Source organism: Pan paniscus, chromosome 15 (assembly GCF_029289425.2).
Source record: "Pan paniscus chromosome 15, NHGRI_mPanPan1-v2.0_pri, whole genome shotgun sequence".
In the NCBI taxonomy this organism is placed as follows: domain Eukaryota; kingdom Metazoa; phylum Chordata; class Mammalia; order Primates; family Hominidae; genus Pan; species Pan paniscus.
The window spans coordinates 27,922,718-27,948,436 of NC_073264.2; the positions used below are offsets into that span (position 1 = coordinate 27,922,718).

The following is a 25,719-nucleotide window of genomic DNA, read 5'->3' on the forward strand; positions in this document are numbered from 1 at the left end:
GAATGAATGTTCCAAATGTTGTGGTGTGCCACTCAAAAGACCCCCATCCGTCTACAATGCATATGCTGGAGATAAATTCACCTCTGCTTCGATGCATTGGGTGCATTGTTAAGATGATTCCAGTGCAAATGAAGAAGCGATATCGGTCCCGTTAAAACTCATCTTCCAAGGAAGCGCAGGATGTTAACTAACAAGTCACCGTTCCAGACACCCCCACCCTCGTATGCACCCCCCTGAAGACAAATCAATGAAATATTTGCACCGACAATCTAAGTGCGGTAAGGGCATGCACTCATCAAGATTTTGCATACTACTTGTGGCCCAAAGCAAGAGGATGGAGAGAGGAAAAACTCTCCGGCGCCCCAATCATTCGCAATCCGCTACCCAAGTGCCATTTATTTATTTATTTTATCAGACTGTTAAACGCAGCGCGCATCTTCGGGCGGCCATCACCTCACTCCGGGGTCATCCTCCTCCTCCTCCTGAATGGACCTTCTTGCCCAGGTCTAGGATATTTACATGGTCAACCTCTGGACCGATTAAATGGAAAGATAGGTCTATTCCGAAAAACTGGTCGCCATTTTGATGAATGATAAACACGGAAATGGAAATGTGTCGGGGACACCTAGGCGCGGGGCAGGTGCAGGGGAGGGGGCGCGGGGCAGGGGCGCAGGAGCCGCCGGGTTCGGGCTGGAGGTGTCCGGGCCGCGGGAGGGAGGGAGGGAAGGAGGGAGGGAGGACGGCGAGGGAGGGAGGCAGGGGCGGGCGGCGGGGGATGGGGCCAGCGGGGAGGTGGAAGCGATACCCACCGCCCGTATTGGTCCTCTTGGTGCTGCCGGCTTCAGGGGGGGCTTCCAGCGGCCTTTTCCGCGAGTCCGGCGGGTCCAGGTCTATGGGAACCCCAGTGTGGGTCCCGTTCTGCTGGATGGGAGCTGCCGCCATCATGTTTGCAGTTCCTGCCGCTGCTACCGGGAGAAGGTTCTCCCTTTTGTTTTGGCTTTTTCTTTTCTTTTTTTTTTTTTTTTTTTTTTGCGTTTGGGGTTTCCTAAGGTTTTTTTTTTTTAATCGGATCAATATAAATCTCTTTAGGAAAAAAAGCAATGTTGCTGGTTTGTTCTCACTGGGGAGGGGGCAGGGCTGAGGAGCAGCTGCAGTGCAGTGTCAGAAAGGAGACAGGGGAATGGAGGGGGTGTGAGAGACGGAGGGTGAAAGAAGAAGAAGAAAGGAGACAGGGGGAGAGAGTGGAGAAGGGAGAGGGGCGAGTGAATGAGCGGGAGGAGGGGACCGGGGAGGACGGGCAGAGGGAGTGGGAGAGCGCGAGGGCTGGCGGGGCGCGGGGAGAAGCCGAGGAGGAGGGGAGAGTGAGGGAAAGAGTGAATGAGCAGGAGGAGGGGAAGGAGGTGGATGCCGAGAGAGGAGCGAGCGGCAGAGGAGGGCAGGAGCCGGGAAGGAGCGCGGCGGTCCCCGCGCCGCGCTAGCGTTGCGCTCGCTCCCGCTGCTGGTGCTGCCGCCGCCGCCGCTGCCGGAGCGGTTCTGCCGTTGCCTGGGCTGCTCGGCGCTGCTGCTGCTGCCGCCCGGTCTCGCTCATTATTTCTCCCGCTTGTTGGGGGGGGCTGGCGGGGAGGGAGGGGGTGGCTGTGAGGGGAGGGTAGAGAGGGGTTGAGTTCGTAGACTCCCACACACTTCGCGCTCGGGTCCCTGCCTCTCAGCAGCGCCGCCGCCTCCCAGCGCCGATGCTTCAGCCGGCGGGGCGGCTGAGGGGTGAGGGGGAACTCCGCGGGCGGGGGCGGGGGAGCGTGTGTGCGCGGGCGTGTGCGCGCGCGAGGGGAGCGCGTGCGCGGTGAGGACGCGCGCCGGCGGTTGGGGCGGGGGCGGGGGCCGGGGCGCTCCTGTGGGAAGGGAGGGGTGAAAGGTCGCTGGTCCCCGGCAACACGGCTCAGGCAAACGTAAGCGGCTTGTCGCAGAAACCAAGGGGTCCACGAAACGCGCTAGGCTAGAAGGCGGGAAGGAGAGATTACTGACAGCCGTGCCAGCCAATAAAATAGAAATGTGAGAAAGGTTCTTCGGGCCCCTTCCCAATCAGGAAACTTTGGTGATGAGGGGCAGCGAAGGGGTGGGATGGGATCTTGGTCCAGCTGGTACTGGAGCGGCGACAATTTTGGCTAGTCTAAGAAGGGCATTCGAGTGACCGTTGACAACGGGTGGGACAGCGTCAGAGCTGGAGGGAGAGCCAGCACTGTATGCTTCCAGGACTTCTTGCTAGGTGCATTAGTTTTTATTTTTAAGAGTTGGGTAAAAGACATTAATTAGTTAGCATCTCACTCATCGGCGATTTTCTACGGTATGATTTCATCCAAAGAGGATTTCTTAATCGCACTGTGTGACACCGTTAGGGGACTTAGAGTGTCACTCGCCGCCTTAAATCCTTTCGGGAACAAGCCAGGATATAAATAAATAAAGCTAGGTGTGGGTCTTCCCTTCACAAGGCGCTGGTAGGCAGACTAAAGACAGGCAACAGCTGAGTGTGCACACAGAACTAAATATTGAACGAAATACGAGTGCCGGAATAAAATTCATTGCCATGTGCACGGCTTATGATTATACAGATCTTGGACATATCACGGACCTGAACGTCAACCCTACAACACCGGATAAAACATCTAATGTAGCTGGAATAGACTCTGAAAGGACGTTAGGCATTATCTAAATCAAGTCCCTCATTTTACAGATGAGTAAACTGACTCAGTGAAGTATTTTGCTCAAGGTCGTTCATCAAATTAGTAGTTTAACTAACTCAGTGTTTTAGGAAGCAGGGTAGTAGAAAAGCATGGGATTCGGAGTCTGAAATCTTCCTTGGTTTCTGGTCCTTGTAGGCTGTTTTACAAGTGTATCTTGGGCAAATCTCTTAACGTGTTGCCATTTATTAAGGGCTTACCACGTGGCAAACAATCCACTTTGCATGCTGTGTCAATTACATGCAGTATGTCGTGTAGTTATTACTGTCCCCATTTTATGAGGTAGTTTAGGTTTAAAGATATTAGAAATTTACCCGAAGTTACGCAGTTATAAACATTGTAGTAATTTCAAACTCAGGTCTTCGTAACTGCAAAGGCTGCTGTCTTAGGTATTGCAATACATTAGAGCTCCGGATTCCCTCCCACTCAAAACAGAGACTGAGACTCCAACCAATTTCCACCATTCTTGGGAGTCAAACGAGAGAGACTGTGGCAATGTATTCTAAGCTGTACAAAGGTATAAACATATTCACTAGATTTGTAGAATGAAGATATTCCTTCCCTATACTTTCCACTACAAAATTCAACCAAAAAGATGGCTTTCATACTAAGCTAGCATAAGAAGGAACTTCACTGTAATTATGATATTCTAACCAAGAATATATGCATATCTAGGCAATAACCAAAGTGAATAGAATAAAATTTAATTCCTGATAGATTAAATAGGCAATAGCAAGGAATGCTAACGCTCCTCATAGCGTTCTTGTTGGAAGAATCATCTAGGAGGCATTGGGATTTCTGGTGCTTTTTAAGCAATGAGAGATATCAGTCCACTGAATGAGGAAGAGAATAACGTTTAGTTTGGGACTAAAAGTTCATCTGGACTACGGAAAACACGTTTGCCTCAATCAGTGAAGAAGGTATGCTGAGAGCTGAAAGAAAAGGAAAGCAGGTAAGTTAGTGCATATTGGAAAAGGTCTATTAACCAAAGTCGAAAATTTTGATCCGATGTGTAATGTTATAGGAAACCACTATATAGCCTTCATGACCAAAATAAAGAGGAATTAAACATACAATTGGGTACAAATGGAGCTGTGATGAGGAAAAAGGGTTTGGAATAAGTATGTGGTATTCAAGATAGTAAAAGGCTGATGCCAGACGTTGTACAAAGTGTTCAGTGTACAAAATTATGTAAGGACGTTTTTAAATGAAAAATTACAAAAGGGCTGGTATTTGGCACTAGATTGTTTTAAAACAGTAAACAACAGTGGACAAAGATATTTGAAGGACAGATAATTCAAATATATTACACTAAAGCTCGAGCAAAGTATTCAGTAGAATGTAATTTTGAATTGGAGAAAGTCTGAGGTTAGAATTAGAAAACCTTAGTTTAACAAATTTCTAAAAATAAAATATATCTAACATAGTTTAGAAAATATTTGGCATTGCCATGCATCAGTTAAGTTGAAAAAGAGCTTGTAAGTTAAATTGCTTTACAGATACATGCTATTAAATAAAAGTCACACTGTATTCTTATAGTATTTATTTGACCCTTCTCTGATTTCTTTCTTCAGACTTAATATTTAAATACTATTATACCTATCACTCCATGGGGCCCAGAAATGGTAGATATAATTTTTAATATGGATGGGATGCTGAATGGTAACTTAGGTATGATATGCCAGGAATCACAGAGACTATCCCAAGACCTAGTCAGACATCAAAGTATCAGTCAGCTACGAACTATTAATAATCTGGACAATGAAGATTATCAGAGAATACATTCTAATTAAGCTTCCATTTTTTAGTATATTTTGTTGTTTTTTTAAAAAAAATTATACTTCTACATCATTCTTATTGCATATCCCTATAATTCTGATTAAATGGACATCACAAACATTTTACCCTTCGTTTTCTGCATTTTGTATCAGCTAATAAAGCTGAATAACTAAAATGTACAGTAGATCTCAGTTTATTAATATTTGGTATGATATACCTTTTATGCTACAAATAAACTGTTAGAATATACTTTTTAAAAATATAATAGAAGCATTTGACCTTTTCTCCAAAAAGAAATACAATTTTATTTTTTAATTAACAAAGCAATTCAGCTCTACTAATTTAATAATATTTATAACACCTTAAGACACCATAGAACTTGTGTTAGTTATAAGCAACTATGATAGAAAATGATATTAATATGAATAACAAAATCCCTGTTCTTTATTGTCTTTTATTGAGAGAGTTTTCTTCCTGTTTCAGGCTAAGTAATATAGACATAAGATTTTCTCTTTTCAGTAACAATGATTGGCTTTCAAGACAAAGGACAGATAGTTGATATCAACAGATATCCCTAAACTCACTTTGTCTCCATTCTCTTGCTTTTCCTACAATCGATCCTGTTACTCAAAACATAATACAAAACATAAATACTCCCACTACTTGAATGTCTCTTGAACACTTTGGGGAAACATTTTCTGAATTTGTGTCTCACCAGAAGCAGACCCTGATTTAAAGATTCAAGTGCAAGCAATGTATTTTGGAAATAATTTCAGGAAGCACAGTAGGACATGGGAAGTGAGGCAGGGAAGGGAAGGAAAGCAAAAAAAAAAAAAAAAGTGTAAATTGCCAAGCAAGTTGTCATTGTTTTTAATCTCACTGTGATTTTCTTGGAGCCAGTTTAAAACACTAGCCCTAGAACTATCCCACTGGAAGTGTGAGAAAGCTGAGGTATATATGTACTAGCTCCCTTCAGCCATTGGTCAAGATCTATTCCTAGTGGCATTAACTCAATTCATGCTGGCCAGTCTTCAACTGCCAGCACTGCATCTTTTTCTGAGCATTTTCTCTGGTCACTGGAGTCTGCGCTGCCCTTACACAGGCTGGAAACAGTGGGGCATTAATACCTCCTGGTGTCAGAACATCCCCACGGTGACGGAAAATCAGGGCAGTGGGCCCTAAAATGATAGAGCACAGACATATGAGTGAGGCTCTACCAGTTCGTTACAAGTATCAACCTAAATTTAGGGAAAAAGAAAATGAGAAGACTGTTAATACAAGGTATTGTTGGGAATTAAATAGTAAGGATAATGAAATAATTTGGAAAGCTTGAAGTACTGAAAAAAGAAGGCTTTATAATTTCTATAATTCAAATACTGTAACCAAGCACTGAGTGTAAAAAGCCTGAATAATTTGTTTTCTCTGGGCTCTTCACAAACAAATTTTTAATTTTTTAAGGTATAAGTCATGAAGAATCAATGTATGTATTCTGATTTTGTTGTTGTTATTGTTTTGTTGTTGCTCTTCAATGTAGCACAAAGAAAATAGGAGCAAATATATACCAAAAGATACATGACCTATCCCAATTCTTTTATAACAAGTTCTATAAATAGACGTATTGATTAGAAATACTTTTCTGAGATTTCACTAATAGAAAAATTATTTATTGTACTTTACCTTGTCAAAAATTAAATAGTTTTCATGTTTCTCTACTTAATAATAATAATAAATTCACTATTGGTGGATATGTTTATAAAAGTATGAAAGCTCACACTAATTTATATATAGAGATAAATGTGTTCTATACTATTTCAAAGTCCCCAAATCTTAATATTCCAATTGTAAATATGTCATCGTAATAGATACGTTAGGATTAGAAAGAATACTAAATTCTTTGGCACTGAATATGCTTCCTTGGTTTCTAATGGATCATTAATTTTTCTAGCACTTTTTCTAAATATTATGAAATGTATCATTTCGTACTTTACACACTTGACTTAAAGGCAATAAATCTGAACTAAGACTACACAGTGCAATAAAAAAAGAACTTCATAATAATTGTATAATGGTTATGTAAACATTAGGGGAAGCTGGGTGAAGGGTACAGGAGAACTTCTACTATATTTGCAACTCCTCTTTAAGTCTAAAATTATTTCAAAATAGTTAAAAAAGGAACCTTGAATTGATGATCTGGTCATGACTCTTCCACGCACTAACTTTGTGACTTACAGTAGCTTAACTTCTCTGAATTTTAATTTTCCCATCTGTATAATAGGAGACTTGATAGATGCTCTGTAAGTTCCTTTTTCTTGAAAAAAATAGTATATTTTCTACCATTTGTAGAATCTGACAAAGAATATTATCAAAATCAATGTACATAATATGTACCTTACCAGGTATTTTTAAATGAGTTAGCAGTACACATTTTGATGATGTACCGTTAGGCACAATGAAAAATAAATACAAAGGAAACAAGATTAATGTAAAGAATATATTCAATATACTTACTATCTGTATTTTTGCATTTTAAAAACAATAATACTTATTAAAATCTACAGTTGAAAATACACTTTCTTGGAACCACAGTTCAAAATGTGATAGTTGCATCTTTTAAAACATTCGGATGTGAAAAATTTCTGGAGTAAAACAATGAAAGATAAAGATGTTAAGATATAAAAGGAGAAGAAAAACGATCTTAAAAAAGAACTACAAAAGTAGACTAACAAAACAATAACTGACTAGTATTTATATGTTTTGTCAACCAAGTTTTAAATCACTTGGACTATATACCATATATACTGTATTCTGATAAAGCCTAGGGTGACTCCAAGTCCAATTGCCCCCAAATGATCCTAGCTTAGGCCAGATGTCCCAGAACAATTGTTAATACCCTCAAAATTGTCCTAACTTAGATTATTATATGGTCACCCTAATAATACTCAAGAGCTATGACTTTTTGTTGTGGACCTTTCCATTTTAACCATAAGATTTTGTGGATTCATAAGATTACTTGACGTTGCAATTCCTCTATGTGTAAATAATAGAAATATTTATCATATTTCACTCTTATGCCATCATTGTGGTGTAATAAATTAGTACATTGTCACATCGCCTTTCGTGATGTTCTTAGCTAGAGCTAAGGCCGGAGATCAAAAATAGACATAGGAATTGGTAGAATGTAATTTTTTAAATGTATCTTTTCACATTTAAATATGGAAACAATCATTTTTATAGGATAGCTCCTTCATTAAAAAATACTGTATATAGGAAGATGAAGTGAATTGAAGAAATAATAAATGAGATGTTATAAATATGATGAAATGCAGCTTCAAATGATAAATAGTAAACACACAGATGGCATCAGGGAATAGTTTGCATTATGGATTATTCAGATTTCTTATCTGTTTACTTCCTACTACTCAAATAAGCAATAGTATTTCTTGACTTCTGGATAAGCTTTTAATGCCTCTGGTCAAGGCTCCTTTCTAATGTAGTTTGCTATTTCCAGTGTTTATTACAGGTCAAATAATAAAAAGTTATAACAAGATTATTTGTGTTTATAAGTAAAATAACAAATTGGCATCCTTGTATATTAAAAAAATACATTACCATAAACCATTTGGATGTGAAAAACATTACCATAATCATTCCTAGATTTTGCCTTAATATTTAATCTTTTGGTTTCCCTATGTAGTCATAACCATGCTAAGTCATGAGTGTGTAATTTACATCATATAATTCTAAATTATTGTATCCATGTATCATTTCATATAATTGAGAGCAAATTGAGCTTACTTATTAAAAAATACCATTTACATGTGGATGTATATGTGCATATATATATATACAGAGATTGTGTGTGTGTGTGTGTGTGTGTTTATTTGTATGATAGAATGAGGGAGACAAAAAGAAACTGAGTAGAGCTGTTCTAATTCTGTAGTAGCGGTAGAAAAAATAGTAAAAAAAATAGTTTTTTTTTCATTTTACCTTCTCATTATAGAAAATGTGGAACATATTCAAAAAGAGATAAAATAGTATAATGAATCCCAGGTACTATATACCCACATTCAAAACTATCAACTGACCACTCTGGTTTCCTTTGTAACCCTTACCTCAGGATACTTTGAAGCAAATTCTGTCACATCATTTTTCTTCAAAAGTATTATAGACTTTTTAAGAAAACTAAAATATTAGATTGAAAATAATTAACAAAACTCCTTAATATCACCAAATATCTGATCTGTATTTAAATTTCCTTGATGGTCTTATAAAGTTATTTTACATTTTGTTCAAACCTCTCCCCTAATAAAATACATGTATTGCAACTGCCTGGTATGTCTCAAATCTTTTTAGGTATACATCAGTCAAGTTTCAACTAGAGAAATCAGAGAAATAAAACCAATAAGTATATACACATATTTTTAATTTTTATTTTTTAATATAGATAAATAGTAACAGAATCATAGTAAGGGAACTGGACTACACAATTGTGGGCACTGACTAAGCAAGCTCAGTGTCAGGAAGATAGAGGGGGAATGGAGAGCAATTGCAGGCCCAAATGTGCTTGGAGTCTCCACTTTCAGGAGGAACTAGTCACTTTGGTAACTAACCTCTTAAATACCTCCTTCCAGGTACTTAAGAAAACTTTCACAGTTTATCCAGAATTTGACTGAGGAGCTGATATAGTTAGCCTTTGTGTCTCCACCAAAATCTCATCTTGCATTGTAATTCCCATAATCCCATAATCCCCATGTGTCAAGGGAGAGACCAGGTGGAGGCAATTGAATAATGAGGGCTGTTTCTCCCATGCCATTCTTGTGACTGTGAGTTCTCACGAGATCTGATGGTTTTATAAGGGGCTCTTCTAGCTTTCACTCAGCACTTCTTCCTGCTGCCTTGTGAAGAAGGTGCCTTGCTTCCCCTTCACCTACCACCGTGATTGTAAGTTTCTTGAGGCCTCCCCAACTATGCTGAACTGTGAGTCAACTAAACCTTTTTTCTTTATAAATTACCCAGTCTCGGGCAATTCAGTATAGCAGTATGAAAACAAACTAATACAGAAGCCATGACTTTATTTTGATAATTCTAGTCAAATTATCAAAATTTGTGTAGTCACTAGGCCTAGAATTTTCTACTTATAAAGGTCAAGTAAGAATTTAATATACTTCCTATCTCAGGAACATTAAACATATAGTTTTCATGTGAAAAGTTAAGTTTGGGTCTTTTCTATACCTTCCAAGAATCTACTTAATATGTTCAGCAAATCCTCCACCTTCTTGAGCTCATGGAAGACAGTTACAAAAAATTATTATCATTATTTATTGAATCTGCCATGTGTCATTTCTGGTATCATTCTGGCTATCTGCTTTTTCTCTTTAACATGGATCAAATTGTCCTGCTTTTCTGCATGTAATTTTTTATGAGATACCGGTTGTTGTGAATTTTATCTTGTTAGATGCTGGATGTTTTTGTGTTCCTATAAATATTCTTGAGCTTTCTCAAGGGATGTGGTTCTTTAGAAAGTGGAATTTTGGGGTCTTCTAAGCTTTATTAGGTGGGACCAGATCACCATTTAGTAATGGGCTAATTTTGCTGTGTAACTGAGGGAATATCCTCTGAGTACTACAGCTGATGCATAATGAATTATGAGGTTTTCAACAATGTGGGTGGTGGGAACAAGAACAATTCCCAGAGCTGTGTGAGCACCAGGTGCTGTTACCTCTAATCCTTAAGTAGTTTTCTCCAGTGCATGTGCTGATTAGTACTTAGCTGAAGACTCAAAGGGACTCTTTCACATTTCCGAAATTTTATTTCTGTGGAGCTCTTTTCTCTCAGTACATTGCCACCCTGTGTATTCTAGCCATCCTCTTTGGTATTTCCCTAAAAAGTTAAACATAGAATTCCCATATGACTCAGCAATTCCACTCCTAGATATACACACAAAAGAATTAAAAGCAGATTTCCAAACAAATACTTTTACATAAATTCATATAACAGCATTACAATAGCCCAAAAGTGGAAACAACCAAAATCTCCATCAACTAATGAGGGAATAAGCAAAATGTGATAGTCATCCAATGCGAAATCATTGAACCATAAAGAGGACTTAAGAACTTACGCATGCTACAACATGAATGAAGCTCAAAAACAGTATGTTAAGTGAAAGAAGTCAGATTCAAAAGGTCACATAATACATGATTCCATTAACATGAAACGTACAGAATAGATAAATCCATAAAGACAGAAAGACTGTTTCTAGAGGCTTGGGGAAATGGTAAATGGGAAATGACTGCTTAATGGATTTGAGTCTTCTTTTTGGAATGATGCACATGCCTTAGAACTAGATACAGGTGATAGTTACACAGCATTGTGGATGTAAAAAGTACCAATGAATTGTGGTATACCATAAAGAGGTTAATGGCTAATTTCGTGTTATCTGAATTTTACCTCAGTAAAAAAAATGTAACTCCCTCCGATACTCTGCACCACCTTTCCAGAATCCTCTAATTATTCTCTACAAAGAGATTATACTGTGATACAAGTATTTAGCACAAGCCCTATGTTTATAAAGGTTACACCCAATGTAAAACACATAATTTATGAAAGAAAATATTAATAATTTTCCTTAAATAATATTTTGACAAGAATTAAAAGCTAAACAGAAGCATTTTGTGTGTGTATGTGTGTGTAGTATTCTTTCTTCTATCATTGTAGAATGGCCAGATAAATACAATAAATATGTTTTCATTGAACATAAAGTATATATCCTCGTGATGCATTAATAATGCATTTGTGGAAATTCTTGAAAGATTATTTCTTCACTCATTTCATATTTGAAGAAGAAGGCTAAATTAGGGAGGTGTCAGAAAGATAAAGATGAGAAGCAGTATTATATACCATTACCATTTTGTAGAAAAGCCTTTGTAGCATGAGGTAGTAAAGTATAGTGATTAAGTATACACCCTCAAATCAGATTACCTGGGTTTGTGTATTGTCCTCTTACCTACCATGTGACCTTGGACAAGCTGTCCACCCTTTGTGGCTCAGTTTATTCACCTGTAAAATCAGAATAATGTCACCTGCCTTTGCTACAGAAAATAAGTGCTCTATCAAAATTTATACTTCCCCTTGCACAGTGTAATGTTATTTTTGAAGGATGGCTGTGTGGCCAGGCACTAAGTTTCTGAGCTTCCCATGCATTCAGGTATGACCACGTGACTATTTCTCACTAAGAGAGTGAAAGTTGAATTGCTGTATACCACTAAAGGCTCATGGTTTTCAAGAAATTATAGTGCCTTCTTCATAATATTTTCCCCTTCCATCAATCAGCTGGAAGTGGTGAACAATAAGGCTACTAGTCCCTGAACCATAATATGAAAGAAAGCTGCCTATGACCAAAAATGCCTTCACTGGACTAGTATGTGAAGCAAGGAGGGGGGTAACATCTACTATGTTATGCTACTAGAATTTCGGGGGCCGTTTGGTATAGCAGTAGGCATAATCCTAATATTATGTATTAGGGTTATGAAGATCAAATGGATTAATGTAATAGTGCTTGCTTATAACTGAGCTTGGCATATTTTAAGTGTTTGCTAAATGTTAGCTATAATATTCTCTTTTTATTGTGACAAAATGTGAATGCCATAAAATCTGCCATTTTAACCACTTTTAAGTGTACACTTCAGTGGCATTATTATATTCACAATATTATGCAATCTTCACCACTCTATATTTCCAGAACCTTTTATCACCTCAAATAAAAATCTCTGCCCTTTAAGTTATAACTCCTCATTCTCCCTTCATGCAGACAAATTTGCCAATTCTAGATATTTCATCCAAGTGGAATCATCCGATATTTGCAAATTTGTGCCTTGTTTATTTCAGTTAGCATAATGTTTGCAAGGTTCATCCATGTTGTAGCATATGTAAGAACTTTGTTTCTCATTATGGCTGAATAACATTCCATCATAGGTAATATCACATTTTGGTTTAACTATTTATATATGTTGATGAACACTTGAGTTGTTTCAACCTTTTAGACATTGTGAATAATATTACAGGGAACATTGGTATGCAAACATCTTTGTAAATGCCTATTTTCAATTTGGGGGGATATATACATATTCAGTGGAATTGCTGGGTCATATGGTAATCCTATGTTTAACTTTTTGAAGAACAAACTGTTTTACGCAGAAGCAGCATCATTTTACATTCCTATCAACAATGTACAAGAATTCCAATTTCTGTCCGTCCATCATTAACACTTCTTTTTGTTTTGTTTTTGTTTTTATAACTATACCAGTAGGTGTGTAGTGGGATCTCTATGGATTTTGATTTTTATTTCCTTAGTCACTAATGATGTTAAGCATTTTAAAATGTGGTTATGTGTTGATTGGCCATTTGTATATTTTCATTGAAAAATATCTTTTCAAGTTATTTGCCCATTTTTAAATTGGGCTTTTGACTTTTTGTTGTTCAGATGTGAGTATTCTTTACATATTCTGAATACTAGTGCCCTGTTGGATATAGGATTTGCAAATACTTTCTCCCAATTTAAATGTCTTTTCATTTTCTTGATGATGTCCTTTGATATATAAAATTATTAATTTTAATAAAGTCCAACTTATTTTTCTTTTGTTTTTCTTTTCATATCACATCTAAGATTCCATTGCCAAATTTAATGTCATGAAGATTTACCCCTGTATCTTTCTAAGAGTTTTATGATTTTAGATCTCATAGTTAGGTCGTTGATTTATTTTGAGTTAATTTTTGTATATGGTATGAGGCAGAGATCCAATTTCATTACTTGCATGTGGAAATCCAGTTGTTCCAGTACAATGTTAACCATTCTTATGAGTTATGGAAGGTATCAGAGTCCAGTATACAGTAGTTATAACTTCCTAGTGACTTGAATATCAGCATACTCTATTTCTTTTATTTTCCTTTTTTTTTCTTCTTTCTTTGCTCTTTTAGCATACTCTTTCTAAATGAAGATTTAGAAAAGGTTTTTGTTGGTACTAAGGGAGGAAGACAAAAAATGGAGAATAAAGATGAGGAAAGAAATGATAAGATTCTCTTTTATCTTGAAAAAGTCATTTATGTCTATATTAACGGTATGTTCCAGAGCCTCCAAAAATTCCTGGGCACTCATAGTAGGATTCTGATATATAGTTTTATATGCAGTCTTTATGCCCTATTCCCCAGAAGTCCTGCTACTCTACATAAGGGAAAAGCCTGGGATGACAAAGGATAAATATTTTAAGTGTTCCAGACTTTTCCATTCTACATTTTCACCTCTGTGCTCTAGTAGCTCTTTCTAAAATGCAAAGCCAAAATGAAAGTTACTCCCACCATGCTAAACTACACAACAACTAAAATTTCTCTTATGCCTTGCCTTTGGTCTAACAAAACATTTTGCCTCCTAAACTAAGGAAAGATAAGAATTTTAAAAATAGAACTTAGGTAGAAACTAACAAAAAATGGAAAGCATAGAAAAATTAAAGTTTAATCTCTTCCCTGTGTACTAACAACTAAAATGTATCCATGAATTGGCTTCGTTAATACATGTTTATGGAACACTAAGGCTTGCTTCCTATTTCTTACTTCAAATATGCCAAGGCAGCATGTTTATCCAAGTGTTGTTAGCTGGAGATAGACTTGGGATATCCCCACATCTAGGTAATAAGTTTCTCAGTTTTATTTGCAGATTTATTTCCAGCTCTCCCTCCTCAACCCCAGTTTCAATCTATATAGTTTTCATACTTTAAACCAATTATGTGAGTCATAGACATGGTCCTATATTCCCTCAACTAATCCCAAAGATTGCATATTTTGTTAGCACAACCCTTCATCACACCCCGATCCTATGATCTCTTTTTACCTCTCACCTACTTAGCTCATCCTTTGTCTGAATTATTTTTACTAATTGGTTGTGAAGTTAGTCCTACATGCTGGAAAAAACCAACCTCTTAGCATTGCAACTAAAGAGCAGTGCTATAGGTGTTTGTGGCTGAGCATATATTCAGCAAGTGCTGTTACCGAGGTGGATTTAACGAGCCTGTCAGTAGACCAGTGCCCAACATATAGTAGAAGACTAGCCTCAATAACACCATCATGGAGCATAAGGAGTAATGGTAAAGACACAATTCCCATTAAGTAAAGACCAGCCCATATCCTCATCGTTATGTTCAATTTCTGAACAGGTACAACTACAACTCCACTAGATCCTTGGATATCTCTAGGGAGAAAAAGAGTCCCCTTCATTAAATACAAAAAGTATAATTTTTTTACTACTCTAAAGAGAGGGAATTTGAAATATGATTTGAGGTTTTTTTAGAACATAAAGTATGCAACTTAGTATGTGGAGCAAATTCACACTGGCTACATTAATATCCAGTCCTGGTCTCTCAAGCAGCTCTGTGGTTCTGACAGAAAATGCCATAATTCCCTGCTGGAACCTGTCTGAATCCTGTCAGCTCTTCTGACAGCCAGAAGCAGTGTTCTCATCTTTTACAGTTTCTAAAACCCTTTTTCTATTGAACTGCCCAGTAAATTCCTATTTCTCTGTCAATGAGAAATCTCTGAATTTCTCAGCTTATTTGCAAAGCAGAGATGAATGACAGATTCTGAGTTTAATTACTATTGAAGTTCAGGACACTAGTTCTGTCTACCACTACAAGCCTTTTTGAAATTCCCCAAATGCTCACAAACAGTACCCATCTAGAGCTCTTTCATTTTAGGTTAACAACTTGAAAACTGCTCTACCAACATATATAATAATAACCAAAATACTAGGAGATATCCAATGAAAATAAGGGCAAAGTTATTTCAGTAGACCTCATAGACCTAAATTAAAAAGTTATTTCTGTAGATCTCCCTTTTAAAGACTTCCTAGTAAAGTTCACTCAGGGATGTCTGTATCTGTACCAGTTGTATATATTTTAACATTCTCTATATAGTATATTTTCTAACATGGTCTTTCTGTATTTCAATCTTTTCATAACTCAATTTGGAGTATTAAATGCTATGTCTTAACTTTATGCTCTTTGCATTCTCAGCCCTTTTGTTGACTATCTCTGTGACATTGGACAAGCACTTCACCTTTTGGGACCTTATTCATCTATAATATAAAGGAGTTTATTAAACCATTTTGAGAATCCTTATAGTTCTGACTTTCTATAAGAGTAATTTGAAAATATAAAATATGAGTAAGAAGTCAAGGAAATTTTATCTCTAATTCTTTTCTGAGGATTTGAAGAGTTAAATTTAAATCTATTACTTTATGGGAGAATACTAACTTACAATAATATATTAATTTTAATATATTATTGATAGTCAATGAAAGAAGAATAAAGTGTATTGAAATGATATTTCTCAAAAAATTTGTAAATATTTAAGTCACTCACACATGACGTGTGATGCTGGATTCTTTATGTAGATTTAGATATTGAATATATTCTTTCATAATGCAGACAAATATTAATATATGTCCCTGTGATACATATAAAATGAAATTATTTGAAATAATTGCAAGCCAGAATCAATTATATAGAGGCCAAAATGTATCATTCTGTTGATCCAAATTGTTTTGCCAAGGCAATTTTGAGGTAGAAGCAATTTTGAGGGAGTTTGATTTATACAATTGATAGGTTAAAGGCTGGCTGCCTTGTTTTATTTTACCAGCACTGTCTCCATTTTGAGCTAACATTTCAGCATAGGTAGATTTTATGTTTAAAAAATATCGTTTTCAGTGCTCTTATGAAAAATCACATAATCTAGGAACTCTGGTTCCACATTCACATGTAGCAGTGCTTGGCCAAAGCTGAAAAGCAGCTGTCTGTTTAGTCAGGGCATAGGCTGTGGCCCTTGAACTGATTCCCACCACTCACACTTATAATGGGCTACTTCACTTATTATGTTGCCTACCTGCAATTTCAGTGAATATGTTTATCCCATTTGTTAGTACTGTTAATATTAAATGAAAATAAAATTTTCCTCTGGATTTATAAAAAAGGCTTTGGATTCCTTGTCACCCAAATTTAGCATCATGTTTTAAAAGCGTGTTTATCAGAATTTGTATGTTTTTATAGCTTTTAGATCCTTAAGCTTTCTGAAGTGAGTAAATGTCAACCCTTGATTGGCATAATGTCCAAATAAAGACAAGGACAAGCATTGAGTTATATATTCTTCACAGAGAAAATACAGAAAAAAGTATTCCATTTAAATTTGAATACCAATTAAATGGAATATTTAATAAGCACCATTATTAATAGTTAAAATTCCTCAAATATTTCACCCTAACACTAAGAAAGCTATTTAGACATTCAAACACTGAAAATAAAAGCTAAATTAGATGGATGTGTTATGGCTTTAAGTGGAGCCCCTTTTTCAATAAAAATAAGTTATAAAATCCTTTTTTTTTTCTTAGAGATGGAGTCTTGCCCTGGCCCCCAGGCTAGAGTGCAATCATTATCATAGCTCATTGCAGCTTCAGCCTCCCAATTAGCTAGGACTATAGGTGTGCTACCACACCCAGCTAATTTTCTTTTAATTTTATAGAGATGGAATCTCACTATGTTGCCCAGGCCGGTCTCAAACTTCGAGCCTCAAGTGATCCTCTTGCCTGGCCCTCCCAAAGTGCTGGGATTACAGGTGTGAGCCACTGCATCCTGCTTTTAACATGATAAAATGATGTTTATGTCATACACTCTTAACATGACTTTGGAATGATCAAAGTATTTTTACCCAAAACTCAAAAATTTAAGTCCAATGTATGCAGAATCCCAGAGGCTCTTCTGCAAAGTACTAGGAAGTCACACATAGTAGTTTAAAAACTATTGTTCAATTACTAACCAGCCGAAGATGAAAATACTTAGAAGATTAATAAACAGTTTACTTAAACTAGAGATTACTTTGCTGTTTGTTCCCTCCCTTCTTAAAATATATTTAATTCTGAAAGAGATATATGGAACCATTGAAGCCGGAAATTATCTTGATGCCTCAGCCGTATTTGTGCTCTTTCCACCATGAAGTCTCAGGTGAATGATAGGGTAGAAAATAATATGTTTTGTCCATGGCAGCTGCTGTAGGACAAGGAAATAAAGATCTCTACCTTAAAGTAGAGATTTCAAGCTTTCTGGAGTTGCATTACCTAAAAATTGCAAAATATCTTTTTTATTATTTTATTTTTTTAGAGAAAAGTTTTTGCTCTTTCACTCAGGCTGACTGGAGCAGTGGCACAGTCATGGCTCACTGGAGCCTTGAATTCTTGGGCTCAAGTGGTCCTCCCACTTCAGCTTCCCGAGTAGTGGGGACCACAGGCATACCACCATACTTGGTTAATATGTTTTCCTTTTTTTTTTTTTTTTTTTTGGTAGAGATGGTGTCTCACTGTGGTGCCCAGCCTGGTTTCAAACTCCTGGCCTCAATTGATCGTTCTGGGCCTCCAAAAATGCTGAAATCACCAAAATATCTTTTATTTGATTTCATAAAACATATTATCCAGCCTCTGGGATAGGCTACTTGGCATAGACATTTAATTTTCTGAGTTTCATCGTTCTGTTTTATTTTGTTTTGAGAATTTGGTGGAGATGCTGGAGATCATGAAAAATATTGAGATGTTCCCAACCAGATGTGCAAAATTTTACCTTATGGTATCTTACAATGTTCTTTCTTGCATCTTAATTCTGATAAAAATGTCATCAAAAATGAACATTGGTCTGGCCAGTAAATATAGTTCAGATAGATTGAATGCTTCCACAGAAAACATACTAGACCTTTAAATGTATTTCCACTATTAGATTATAAAATCCAAGGTACCAGAGCTTGTATCTGGCTAGGTCATCATTTCATTTCATTTCTCAACATAATACATGGCCAGAATATATGTCTGAAAAATATTTGTTAAATGAATCCCTACTACTTTTTAATGACCTATTAATTGCATCCTTAATATGTGAGAATTCAGAAGCTTTCAGATATACATTCACTGTAATTAAGACAGATGCAAACTACTCAGGAAGTGTCAAATATGCAAAGTTTACTTTACGGTGAAGCCAGCTATATCATGATGTGTAGCCCTTATTTTACTATTTTTAGATCAGTGTTTCTCAATATCTTCAAATTAAATGTACCCAAATCACCATATTTGCTGAACTAATAGTTATAGTACCCTTTAGTATGTTGTTTAATAGTCCATATAGAATGAGCAATTATTTTCAGACAAGTGCTATACTTTTGTAGACAAAACAGAATGAAATTTTAAAATATTTTTCAAGTAGTGGAATTACTATGTAATATATGAAAAGATGCTCAACCTCATTATTAATCAGGAAAATTAAATTTAAGCCATAGTAAGAGAGTTCATATCTATCAGATTAAAGCAATGTAAATATCTGATAATAACAGATTTGTCAGGATATGAAGCAATGGTACTCTCATCTTCTTTGGTAGGTGTATAAGGCCAATATCCCTGAAGAACATAGATGCAAAAAGCCTTAACAAAATACTAACAAACTGAGTCTAGCAGTATATCAAAAAGCTAATTCACTAGGATCAAGTAGGCTTTATTTATGGAATGCAAGGTTGGTTCAACACATTCACAAATCACTCAGTGTGATATACCACATAAACAGAACCCAAAACAAAAACCATACAATCATGTCAGTAGATACAGAAAAAGCCTTTAATAAAATGCAGAATCCCTTCATTACAAAAACCCTCAACAGATTAGGCATTGAAGAAACATACCTCAAAATAGTAAGAGCCAACTATGACAAACCCATAGCCAACATTATACTGAATGGGCAAAAGCTGGAACCATTCCCCTTGAGAACTGGGACAAGACAAAAATACCCATTCTTACCACTCCTATTCAATGTAGAACTGGAAATCTTAGCCAGGCAGTAGAAAGAAATAAAAGACATCCAAATAGGAAAAGTAGAGGTCAAGTTATCTCTCTTTTTAAGTGATATGATTCTAGAATTAGAAAACCCAAAAGTCTCTGCCAACAAGGTTCCTGGAACTGATAAACAAATTAAGTAAAGGTTCAGGATACAAAAAATGTACAAAAATCTGTTGCATTTTTATATGCCAATAATGTTCTAGTTAAGAGCCAAATCAAGAACACAATCCCATTTACAGTAGCCACAAAGAAAATGAAATACCTAGGAATTCATCTGACGAAAGAGATGAATGATCTTTATAAGGAGAACTACAAAACACTGTTGAAAGAAATCAGAGACAACACAAATAAATGGAAAAATATCCCATGCTCATGGATTGGAATAATTAATAGAGTCAAAATGGCTATATTGCCCAAAGCAATTTACAGATTCAACACTATCCTTATCAAAATACCAATGTCATTTTTCATGGAATTAAGAAAAATCTATTCTAAAATTCATTTGGAACCAAAAAAGAGCCCAAATAGCCAAAGCAATTCTAAACAAACAAAAAAACAAAGCCAGATGCATCACATTGCCTGACTTCAAACTATACTATGAGGCTACAGTAAATCAAAACAGCATTGCACTGGTATAAAAAGAGATATATAAACCAGGGGAACAGAATAAAGAACCCAGAAATAAACCTGTGCACTTACCATAATCTGATCTTTGAAAAAATCAACAAAAATCAGCAATGGGGAAAGGACTCTATATTTAATAAATGGTGCTGGGATAACTGTTTAGCCATATGCAGAATGAGACTGGACCCCTACCTCTTGTCATATATGAAAATTAACTCAAGATGAGTCAAAGATTTAAAGTAAGACCACAAACTATAAAAATACTAGAAGAAAATCTAGGAAAATACTCTTCTGAACATAAGCTTGGGCACATAATTTATGGCTAAGTCCCAAAAGCAATTGCAGCAAAAACAAAAAATAGACAAGTGGGATCTAATGAAACTAAAGAACATCTGCACAGCAAAAGAAACTACCAACAGAGTAAAACAGACAGTCTACAAAATGGGAGAAAATATGCCCAAGTTATGCATCTGATGAATGTCTAATATCCAGAATCTACAAGAAAATTAAACAAATCAATAAGCAAAAAAAACAAAAAATCCAATTAAAAATGGGAAAAGGATATAAACAGACACTTCTCAGAAGGAGACATACAAGCATCCAATGAACATATGAAGAAATGCTGAACATCACTAATCTTCAGGTAAATGCAAATCAAAACCACAATGAGATACCATCTCACCAGATTATTAAAAATTATTAAAAATTCAACAAACAACATGTTGGTGAGGCTGAGGAGAAAAGGGAATGCTTATACACTGTTGGAGGGAATGCAAACTAGTTCAGTCACTGTGGAAAGCATTTTGGAGATTTCTCAAATAACTTACTAATAAAATAGAACTACCATTCGACCCAGCAATCTAATAAGTATATAATCAAAGGAAAATAATTCATTCTATCAAAAAGTCACATATACCCATATGTTCGTTGCAGCTCTATTCACCATAAGAAAGACATGGAATAAACCCAGATGCCCATCAACAGTGAATTGGAGAAAGAAAATGTGGTACATATACACCACGGAATACTATGCCACCATAAACAGGAATGAAATCATGTCCTTTGCTGCAACACGAATGGAGCTGAAGGCCATTATCCTAGGCAAATTAATGCAGGAAAAGAAAACCAAATACCACATGTTCTCACTTGTAAGTGGGAGCTAAACATTGAATGTACATGAACATAAAGATGAAAGCAATAGACACTGGGGACTACAAGACAGCAGAGGGAGGGAGCAGATGTGGGCTGAAGAACCACCTGTTATGTACTATTGTTTATTGCCTGGGTGATAGAATGGTTGGGACCCCAAGACTCAGCATCATGCAGTTTACCCATATAGCAAACCTGTACATGTACCCTTTAATCTATAATAAAAGTTGAAATTAATTTAGAAAAGAAAATAGTTTATAGTAGACATTCAGGCTGTTCACAGATATTTCTTCTTCTTCTTTTCTGGGCTTGCACTAAAATGTTTACCACCCCCTTAAACTTAAATGTGACTGTGCAACCTGTATACTTTTCAAGTGGGAGACTTTAAGAGCTGGTGAGTGATTAAGGAGGTGTTTCCCCTTTTTTTGTGGTGACTGGCAGCGTATTCTTAGGGAGGATAATGTGAAAGAGAGATTCTCCCTACTCAACCCCCTATCTAAGATGAAAACATAACATGAGCAACAAATAAACCTTTGATGTTTTAACCGCTAAGATTGTGGAGGTTGTCCAAGCCCATTCCCACTGCTCTAGCTTACTAGGTAAAGTCAAACATTTTTGTGTTTATTACCCAGCAATTTCAATCGATGGCATTTGCCCATTTGAGTATATGTATAAGGAAGCAGGTAGAAGGATGTTTACAAGAACATTGTGGTAATAGAAAAAAAGGAAAAAGTGGAGTATCCGTAAACTATAAAAGAATAAACTTTAATATATTCATACAACAGAATCCTGTAGAGCAGAGAAAACTAATGAAACATAGCCAAATGCATCAACAAAGATGAATCTCTAAGTATATTATTGAATGTAAGAAGCAAGTCAGAATAGTACAATTCATGTTAAATGCAAAGTGTGAAGAGTTGATGGAAATTATAAGAATCCATGCATAGGTTGTAAAAATATAAAGAAAACCTAAGAAATGATTAATATGAAATTCAGGATTGTGATGTTCTCTTCTCCACTATCTCTATATAGTGTAGAAGACAGAGAAATGTACTCAAGAAGTAGAGGGCTTTTAACAGGCAGTGTTTTATTTCTTAACCCAAATAATGGATATGTCTGTGTTCATGTTAATGCACTATAACTTGTCCTTACATGTTTTATATATTCCTCTCCATGTATTCCATATTTCACAGATAAAACTATTTTAAAGCCATCAATAATAATCCTGACAAAGAGCAGCCCATAAAATAGGTTGAATAATATTTTGTGGAGTAGCCTATATAATTCCTTAAGAAAAGTTTGATTTTGTTGTTCAGGTACACAGATAGAGATGAAATAAGTGATATCCTAATTTCGCTTTGGATGATTTTTGTGAGAAGTTGGGCAATGTTTTATTAGCTCCATTTACATTTTTAGGTTTATGAAGTACCAGTATATTTGAAGATTAATGTTTACAAAACACCTTGCATCTGAAATAGTACCATATTCTGTATTAAAATATGATACTACTATTGAAAATAATATATTAAAAATACGCCATAGCTTCTGACTAATGAGCATTCTTGAATGAGTAATGGGAGTATTGGCAATCTAGATCGTTATTGGGTTGGTTCTGAGTGATGATATGAAACATTTAGCTTAATGGAAGAGATAAAAAATGAGAGCAATTAGATAGATTTTTGAAAGCTGAAAGTTCAAACATATACCAAACTCTGAAAACACTTTCACAGTGCTTTTTACATGATGAAAAAAATCTGCCAGGGGCATACAAATCCATAGGAAGAGTGTTTTGAACAGAGAAAAAAAATGTAGCCTTGCTTAGGATGTTAGCACCAAATGTCAAAATGCCATGCTGCTGGCTTTTGGTGTTAACTTTTGTAGATTACGAGTAACCCTCCATACAATTTTAGTTTTTCAAAGGGTCGTGAAAAAAAAAAAGGTCCCTGCCAACATCACACCTAAATTAACAGTTTTCCATTTTTTTAAATGAGCAGGATTTAGTACAGTGCTTTCCTTAAAGGCAGGACATTAAAGACAGGCTGTTAAGTCAGGCTGAATAAAACAGGGGTTTGAGGACTGACTCCAAGGTGGGTGAACACAGCATCTGAAGCATGACAGTATCAGGTAGGAGCTGAGTTAATGCTATCCATGGAGAGTAATGTGACCGATGAAAGCACCCTAGTAGTGGTATCTAAAAAATGGCCAAATTTAATCCCAAAGAAGCCCATCTGAGTTCAAATCAGACCTCAGTCAAAGCCACAGGTATAGGTATGTTTCTAGAAAAGAGAAGTAGATTAGGATTAGGCAAGCTGGAAGGCTGAGTAGGATTTGCTAACAGGAAGTTAGAATGTGAATCTGAACCCAAAGCAGGCTGCTAATCATAAAGAAAAAGTATACAACGTAGCTGTTTGCTCCATCTGAGTAACATAAATGTCTAGGGCATTCATACCAAGAGCATTATATGTATGTCCTAAACTCTTCTCAGCTAGGAATGGAAATTTGAGTAGTCTACCAGGCTTGTGTGATTCCCAGTTTTGAACCACATAGAGTTAAATTTGCAGGATTCTGAAGGACTTCTGTACTTGTAATTGGCCAGACCCAAAAGGAAGGGACTGATTATAAAAACCATCTTTTTAATGGTTACAGATAGTCAAAACTTTTGATTCTACTTGCTGCTTCCTGGAACTCAGCCTGCATGCTGTGAGAAGCCCAAGGCAGACCGAGGAATCACAAAGATGAGAACAGAGGCATTCTAGGTATATTAAGCACTGACAACCCCATGAGTGGGTAATTTTGGTAGCCACCTTCCAATACGGCATCCAATAAAGGCTGCTTCCTGGTATTCACATCCCTGTGTAGTTCTCTTGCACATTGTATCAGTGTTAGTTTGTTTGAATACTACAGAGGTGATGATTGTCACTTCCAAGATTACATTATAAAATGCACTGTGGTTTCCATCTTGGTGGCCCTCTCTCAGATCACTCTCTCTGGGGGAAGCCAGCTGTTATGTTCTGAGGACACTCAGGTAGCCTATGGAGAGGCCTATTTGGTGAGGAACTGAGGCCCACCATGAAGTGAGTCTCTCTTACTTCAAATGACTGCAAATTTAGCTGATAGCTTGCCTCAACTACAGGAGAGACCCTGAGACAGAACCACCCAGTTAAACTTCTCTTGGATTCTGGATCCACAAAATCTGTGAGATAATAAATTTTTGTATTCTCAAGCTGCCAAGTTCTGGAGTAACACATTGTACAGCAATTAATAACTAAAGCATACATATTAAGCATTTCAGGTCAATTGAGACTCCAGACGATTGTAGCCCCAGCTGACATGTGGAATAGAAGATGCCATCTGAGCTAAGTTAACCTTAAGTCATGATAGACAATAAACCAGTTGTTACATTAAGCCATTAAGTTTGCGGAGTTTTTGCAGCAATAGATAACTATAACAGAAATTGATAACTAGAAGTGGGGCACTGCTGTAACAAAAACCTAAAATATGTGACATTGACTTTGGGACCAGTCAGTGGCTATCAGCCAAAGGAGCCTCAAAGAAACAGTTAATGGCAGCTGTAAGATAGCAAGGAAATTGTTATTGGAGCCTGGGGGAGAGGTGACTCTGTTCTGCCCTATTGAGGAGTGGCAGAATGTTTGACAACGCTGTAACTTGCAGCAATATAAAAGATAGAAAATATATCTAATGAACCTCTGTATTTGGCTAATGAGATATCTACACAGCATGTTGAAAGTGCCAACTGGTTTCTTTTAGTTGTGTATGATCATTAATAGGGTAAAATAAACTAAAGGAGGAACTGTTCAATTTTCAACCAGTGTCTAGAGTGTGAGTCAGCAAACATCTTCTGTATTGGACCAGATAGCAAGTATTTTAGGCTTTTCAAGCTGTATGGTGTCTCTAACAACTGCTCAAGTCTGTAGTTATAGCATAAAATATATCTAGACAATGTGTAAATGAGTGGGTATGGCTGTGTTCCAGAAAAACTTTGTTGACCAAAGCAGGCGACAGTCTGCATTTTACCTGTGGGCCAAAGTCTACCCACCTCTGATCTAGAAGAAACACATGTGAACCAGTATTTGTAGGTTGAAACATAAATTATTATTTTATCTAACTCCTTCAGCCCACAAAATCTTCCCAGAATAAATAAAAACCTGGAGACAAAGATCAGATTCAGAGTGGTACCAGAACAGCCTCAGAGTGAAAGTGAAGATCAGTTCAGGGTGTAATTGGAAGGCCCTTTGTACAGTCCTCAGAAAGACAAAGGGATTATCCCTTAGACTCTCATATAGATAATAGGGCTTTTAGAATCTTAAGGACTTGCCTTCTTTGACCTCTCACCTAGACAACAGAGTTTCTCACAGTCTTAAGGGAGTGCCTCTTAATCCCAAAAGAGATTTTTAAGAATGTAAAAGTATTGTCCCCATAGCACCCTGATTCTAAGGCCAAGGTAGAGAGGAGTGTGTTCTAAAGAGTCTGTTTTAAAACAATGGTATAGACAGGAGGTTAAAAATTTTT

General features: G+C 36.6%; 1 protein-coding gene across 3 annotated transcripts in view; it reads right to left on the bottom strand.

Annotated features, from left to right (window-relative positions):
* NOVA1 (NOVA alternative splicing regulator 1) overlaps positions 1-1,969 on the bottom strand; it is a 152,462-nt gene extending 150,493 nt beyond the window's left edge. For 2 of the 3 annotated variants that reach the window (XM_034937370.3, XM_034937369.3), the window contains exon 1: positions 810-952. In XM_034937370.3, coding sequence (XP_034793261.1) covers positions 810-945 — 136 coding nt within the window. In that variant the 5' untranslated portion in view covers positions 946-952. Of the gene's footprint in view, positions 1-809 lie in introns of all 3 variants that reach the window. The other variant, XM_034937373.3, reaches the window with a different exon arrangement.
* Positions 1,970-25,719: the final 23,750 nt, after the last annotated feature.